At 50.6% G+C, this 6,999-nt stretch overlaps 1 protein-coding gene across 1 annotated transcript; it reads right to left on the minus strand.

The window, feature by feature from the left end:
• On the minus strand, positions 1-6,707 carry CDSN (corneodesmosin). The gene is made up of 2 exons (XM_025917231.2): positions 6,575-6,707; positions 1-4,419 (listed from the first exon to the last, which is right to left on the minus strand). Exons 1-2 carry the CDS (start codon positions 6,657-6,659, stop codon positions 2,933-2,935), a joined length of 1,572 nt encoding a protein of 523 aa, XP_025773016.1. The 5' UTR covers positions 6,660-6,707; the 3' UTR covers positions 1-2,932.
• Between the last annotated feature and the right edge of the window lie 292 nt (positions 6,708-6,999).

The following is a 6,999-nucleotide window of genomic DNA, read 5'->3' on the forward strand; positions in this document are numbered from 1 at the left end:
GCTTTACAACAATACAAATTTATTATCTTACAATTTTGAAAATCAGAAGGCTGACATAGTTCACACTGGGTTAAAATCAAGGAGTCACCAGGGCTGTGTTCCTTTCTAGAGGCTCTAGGGGAGAATCCATTTCTTTGCATTTTCCAGCTTCTAGAGGCCACCTGCATTCCTTGGATTATGGTCCCCTTCCTCCATGTTCAAAGCCAAAAACAACAGGGTCTTCTTACATTGCATCACTCTGACCTTTTCTTCTTCCCCCTTCCACATTTAAGGACGCTTATGATTACACATTGACCCACCCAAATAATCCAGGATAATCTCTCTAAGGTCAGCTAAAAACCTTAATGATGTCTGCAACCTTAATTTCCCTTCACTATGTAACCTAACATATATACTCACAGGTTCTGGAGATGATGTGGGTATCTTTGGTGGTGCTGGGAAGGACACCATTCTGCCTACCACAGATGGTCAAATGGGTCCACAGAATATAAGAAATACTGAAAGGGAGTAGATATTCCCAACTAACAGTACAGGAGGATGTTTAAATGTCAAATGGCCATGAATTGATAACTGAAGCTGGGTGGTACAAGCATAGGGTTTCATTAATTCTTTTGTCTACTCTTAAATATGTTGAAAATTTTATAATAAAAAGTGTTTAAATGCCTTCATTTTCTCTGTTGCTTCCAGGAGCACCTAGACTAGACTTCCCTGGTTACATGAAGTCTAAAATAAGCTGTTAGATTTTCCTTTTCCGTCCTCATCCCCAGCCCCTGATGAATGGGAGTTCCTCCTCAGAACTGGCCAGTGGGGGGCAGTGTCCTTTTTGAGTGACATCCAGCAGATTTGCAAAAGCCCTTGACCTTGACCACACCAGAGACTAGAGGAATCCTCACATCAGAGTCTGTATCCATCCTTCAATTGTGGTGCATGGAGCCTCTAAGGGCCTTGATGCCTTGCACTAGCTGCAGTCCAGGGCTAGATGCCAGGCCAAGTGTGACTCACCAGTGATGAAAGAAACAGGACTATTCTGCAGCCCTTCTCTGTCTTCAGCCAACCCTGCAGGTGGCTCAGCTGCCCCAGGTCATTTCTAATCAACGCAACACATTTCTGCTGATTGGGACTTGGAATTTCAATAATAGTCCTAAATTTGGGACCAGCTAACACTATCCAATAGGAGGGAATGAATTAGATCCTAGGGTTGGGAAAAATTCCTTTGTAGTCAAGTAGAGGTTCCAAGAGGTGGCTTGTGCTTTGTGGTGAGGCCCTTCCTAAAGGGACAAGCATAGCCTACTCTCCCCTCCTTGGGTTATAAGAACTTCCTTGGCCTCAGCCTCCTCCCTCTTCCCCCCCCACCAACCCTCACCTGCTGCCCCAGTCTCCAAAACACAGTTGTCTGGCCCTCACCACCCTCTGCTTTCTCTCTCTTCTCCCAAAGAGGCCACTCCCATTTTCCACTATAGTTCTCTGCCTTCTCACCTCCCATAGGTCTTACTCTAGAACTGCAGCAGAGGCAGCAAGAGTGTGGAGGTGGAGAGGACACTTGACTCTGTTCTACCATGGGCTGGGGCATTTTTATGTAGGCTAGTGAGTCATCATGCTTGGCTGTGCTCCCTGTCATGCTCCCCTCCTCTCTGTCTTTTACTCTCTCCACCTCCAGCTCCCAGAATAACGCCCACCTGGGCTCACACTCAGTCACCAGGAATCTGGTCTTGTTGTTGTATTCCAGCCTTCCCAAGGTCCCAAGTGCCCCCAGAAACCCGGAAACCAATGCTCAGACTCCCAGAGAGGATGGCATCTAGTAAGTGAGGCAAAATAATGGTGGAAAGAAGGAGTCTACATGGAGGGGGGATGGAGAATAATTAGGGCCCCATATAGGGAGAGGGGAAGACCCCAGGGTGAATGGGGAGTGGAAAGAGAATGGATTTCCTGGAGCAGTGAGAGAGGAAAGAAAAGGGAGGAAGTACTTTGGAGACCACCCTCTGCTTTCAGTTCAACAAATATTTATTGTTTTCCTCCTTTGTGGGAGGAGCTATAAAGTATAAGGGAAATACTGGTCCAACTTATGAGTGAAAATGGGGGACACGGGGATCTCTAGAAGCATAGGAGTGCATTCCTCAGGCCCTATGAGGGCCTAAAGGACTCCAAGAAGGCAAAAGTCTGCATCTAGTTCACACAGTTTATTGAGCCATCTGTCCAGGGTCCAGAGAGAGCAGGAAGCCTACTTCAGTCTCCAAGCATGTCCTGGTGTCTCCCTCACACAGGGAAGCATCTGAGCATTGAGGGAAATTGCAGGCAGGAAGGGGGTCTAAGACGGAGATCTAGAGAGTCAAGGAGCATTGGGAACTCACAGAAGGTGTGATGAGCTCTATATCGGAGGGTGACAGTGGAATTGGGAGTGTGAGAACCCCATGACATGGCATGTTGGTTGACCAGATGGCAAAGGGAGGTCAGTGAAAAGTGGTCATTGCTTTCAGGTAACAGTTTGTACTTACTATGCTTTATTTGGCAAATAAGGAGAGTGGGCATGACTTATTCAGGAACCAGAGTTACTCTGAGACATTCCAGGGGTTTCCCAGGCAAAAATCTGAATGGTAGGATTAGCTAATGGATTGTATTATCTGAAAGAAATGACAGAGGAAATTTTAGGGAGTGGTTATCTGGCAGGGAGGGCACTACAGTACAAGGGGAATCTAAACAGTAGGAGAGAATGAGGAAATGGATTTGGAGTCTACAATTTGGGAAGATGAAGAAAAAAGAGGTGATAAGGGGCCTCTATCATAATGGAGCAATGGAGGAAATAGAACAGCTCTCTTGGGAAGGAGGAGGGAAACTGAGCTAACCCAATGCCTGGACCCCTGGACTTCTCCCAACTGAGAGATGGTATGTGTGTGTATACGTGTATGCCCACACATGCACATATGCAAAGGACGACTTATGGACTGTCAAGTACCTCTCCTTGGGGTAAGAAAACTTCAGGGTCAGCTAGTTGGGGTCCCAGAGGCTTCACTTGGGCCAGGATGTCCCGGATGGATCGGCAGGGGATCTTTCCAGAGCTGCCGGAGCCACAGGGCTTGGCACCAGCTGAAGGATCAGGTTGGGGAGAACCATCGGGACCCCCACTCAATGTTGAGGAGGAGACAGAAATGCAAGGGTGACCAGAAGAGCTGGACTTGCTGCCACAGGGCTGAAGGATGATTTTGCCACTGGATTGGGAGCTGGAGCTGCCACTAAAGGAGCCAGTGCCTGGTGGGGAGCAGGGCCCCTGTGAAACACCGCCACAGGGATGGAAGGATGAACTGCTGGAAACGCTAGAGCTGCTGTGGACTCCAGAACTGGAGAGGGAGCAGGGCCCCTTAGAGCCAACACCACAAGGCTGAACCCCACCAGAGCCCACTGGCTGGAACACAATAGCCGAGGAAGCTCCTGATGGGTAGATGTTGGAACTAGAAGAGCTGTGGCTGGGGATGATGGGATTGCTGGAGAAGTACTTGCCCTCAGAGATGGGGGGCCCAGCTGCAAAGGAGGGGACCCCTGGAGAGCCTTTGACAGGATTATCTTTGGTGAAGTAGCCCACAGGGTAGATTTTGCCCCCACTGTACGTCATGCCTGGGACCAGATAACTGTCAGAGGAGCCACCCACCACCTCATAGCTGCCATAGGATTTGTCTACAGAGGTGATAGGGGGGCAGGGCTTGCCTGGAAGGCCACCACTGCTACAGGGGGAAACTTGAGCCAATCCAGGGCCACCAGAGCCATGCTGCTCCACCACCACCACCACTGGCCTTTGACCCCCTGACACGGAGTGGGAGCTGGAGATGTAGGAGCCTGAGTGTGAGACGATGGGCCCCCCACTGCAGGGAGAGTCGGAGACATCTGAACTACAAGGGCGTAAGTTAGAGTTGACTCTTTGGCCACCGCTGCTGGATATCCAGGAAGTTTGGGAAACAGATGAGCTTGAGCCTTCTCCAGACTGGGAAGAGCTTATTAGTAAGCGGGAAGAATCACCACTGATTGGTAGAGCTGAGCCAGACCCTGGCTGGGAACTGCCGCTTCCCGACTGGGAGGAGCTGCTGCTGCTTCCTGATTGGGAGGAGCTGCTTCCCGACTGGGAGGAGCTGGATCCTGAGGAGTAGCTGATCTGGGAATACCCTGTTCCTGGCTTAAATAACGAAGATCCTGAAGAACCACCCTGGGCGACACTGGATCCGCTGGAGCCACCACTGGAGACACCAGAACCACTGGGGCCACCACCAGAGCTGCCACTGGAACCGGAAATGGAACTGCTGGAGCTGCTGGAGCCACTGTGGCCACTGAAGCTACTGGAACCACTCTTCCCAATGAGACAGGGGTCATTGGGGGAGGTGATACGCACGTCCTTGCAGGGGTCTGAGAAGGTCCCGATGCTCTTAGCCAAGGTCCCTGAGGAGGAAGTAGTGGTTAGTAAGGGCCAGAGTGGCTTGGCTTGCCCCCTCAGCTTTCAAGCCCATCTGAGTCATCTGCTTCTGACTTCTTTCAAGCCCATCTGTCATCTTCTCTGGCTTCTCTGAGAGGAGCCCAGGGAGAGCTTGGGGTGGAAAAGGAAGGGAGAACTGGCTGTTGTCTGTAAAGGTAGGGCAGTTTCAGTGTTCTGGGAGGGGGCAGAGACAGAAGCCAAACATCTACCAGAGAAAAAGAAAATGAGACTCCAAAGCAGGAGGTATTAAAGAAAGATAAGAGAAACAGAGAAGTAACAGGAGCTAATGGGTCCAAAAGGAAGGACCCCAGAGAGACAAAGCATGGGAGTGACAGAGACTCCTCAAGATGGGGCATAAGTCCTGAGGGAAAGAATCCCAGGTAACATTGAGGGACCAAATGGAAAGAGAAGACAAGACAAACAACAATGGACTGGGAAGGAAAGGAAAAGTAACAAACGAGACTGAGAAAAGAGGAAGCCAGTGGCAGAGGGACTAAGGTAAGGGCTAAGGCACTTGAGGACTAAGATTCAGTCACCAGCCTCCTTGGGAGGGTCCAGGCTTGGATAAAGGGTTGGAGTTCTGTTCCCATCTCAGCATTGCCCACGCCAGGAAATCTGGGTGGGGGCCAGAATGTGGGGGCACTCACTGTTGCTTCAGAACCTGCTGGTACAGCATGACAGGACACCGCACCCTGAGCCACCCTTGCTGTCCTGGCACAGCCCAGGGACACAAAGATGGAACCCTCCTCCCAGGCTCATGACCATTATCAGCTTCCTTCTCTCCCCACCCAGCTATCACACCATGCCTGCCTGCCCCCCAGTCTCCTGTCTTTACATCCCTGACAGATGTGAAACCACTTCTTTCTTTAACCAACCCTTTGTTTCTAACCCCAGGCTCACCTTACCCCCAGTCTTCCTCCACTCAGCTCCTAAAGGTCCCAAGCAGTGTGGGCAGAGTTTCATACTAGCGAGTGACTAAACCTCTCTGAGCTTTAGTTTATACATCTGGAGAGGTCAAATCTGTCCACCAACAACCAGTTTCTCCTCAGTCTGTGATGTCCCCATTCTCTCCTCAAAGAGAAGTTCTCTGTGTCCCCCTCCACACCAAATCCCAACTCTGCCTGCAGCCTCCCTCATTCAGCTGCTCCGCCTTCTCTGCTCTCCTTCTCTGCTCCGCCAAGCCACATGGTCTGCTTTCCACCCACGGGGCCATGGGCAGCGTCACTGCAAATACCTGGTGGTCAACAGCAAAACCCCGGTTTGGATGGAGCCTAGCTTTACTGCTTTCTAATTTGTGATCTTGAGCCAGTCTCCTAAATTGGCCTAGCCTCAGTGTCTTCAGGGGTACAATGGGAATAACAAATCTCTCATACAGTTCTTCCGATCAAAAGTGCTAATGTAGGGGTGCCTGGGTGGCTCATTCTGTTAAGTGTCCAACTCTTGATATTGGCTCAGGCCACGATCTCACGGTTAGTGAGTCCAAGCCCCATGCTGTCAGCAAAGAGCCTGCTTGGGATGCTCTCACTCCCTCTCTCTCTCTGCCCCTCCCCTGTTCACTTTCTGTCTCTCTCTGTCTCTCTCAAAATAAATAAATAAGCTTTTTTATAAAAGTGCTAATGTAAAGTGTTGGAATAGTGTCTGGCACATGAAAAGCATTCTATAAATGGTAACAATTATTACTATTAAATATACAGTCTTCATCTTCTAGTGTTCTAATAATTGATAATAGTAATAACAACAATGACCAACATTTATACAACCCAACCCTCTAGAATTTCCAAAGCACTTACATACATACATTATTTAATTTGAGACTCAGAGAAACTAGAGCTAAGTGTTATCATTAACCCTGTTTTAGAGTCTCAGAAACTGTGGCTCAGAAAATTTACGTAACTTACCTGGAGTGACAAGGCAGTGAGGAGCAGTCCCCAGACTGAAGCATCAGATTCCAGAGTCCCTGCCCTTCCCCCTTGCCAGGTCTTCTCCCGGTTTCTCTCTGGATGGTGCTTCCTCCCACCTCCCACCACTGGATCCCTCCAGTCTCCTCTGACCTGGTGTCTGCATCCTTCCTCTGCTACCTCTCCCTGCTTTCCTTCACTCCCAGGGTCCCCAGCCTCCTACCTGGCAGGAGGAGACCAGCCAGCAGCAATGCCATCATTCCTTGCCCTCCCACACGCCCCATCTGGGGTGCCCGCGAGGAGCCCATCTTGGACTGTGCAGCCTTCTGACAGCAACTCGTGGACAGCCCAGGGCCTTTATGCCAGGGCTGGACATTCTCTGGGCAGGAGTCACTGTGGGTAGGGGTGGGGAAGTGGAGGGGCAGGTGCCCGGGGCAACTTGGTGTGGTTGGGAGGAGCTGAAGTAATCGGTTGGGGCATCTGCCTACTCAGCAGCAGAGGTGGCTTCAGTGTGGGGTACCTGTAGCCACGGAGCCCTTAACGATTCCTGCCACCTGACCAGCCTACCCATGTTCCTCATCGCCTAACCTGGAACTGGGGGCTCTACCCACTCAGGTGGCCACTCTCACCACAGGACCCAGTCACCTG

This window comes from Puma concolor, chromosome B2 (genome assembly GCF_028749965.1).
Source record: "Puma concolor isolate L17-30 chromosome B2, mPumCon1.1.hap2, whole genome shotgun sequence".
NCBI lineage: Eukaryota > Metazoa > Chordata > Mammalia > Carnivora > Felidae > Puma > Puma concolor.

Coding starts and splice junctions, on each gene's coding strand:
- CDSN (XM_025917231.2), bottom strand. CDS start 6,659: ATGGGCTCCTCGCGGGCACCCCAGATGGGGCGTGTGGGAGGGCAAGGA. Junction 4,420..6,574: donor GGCTGGTCTCCTCCTGCCAG/GTAGGAGGCTGG, acceptor CTTCCTCCTCAG/GGACCTTGGCTAAGAGCATC.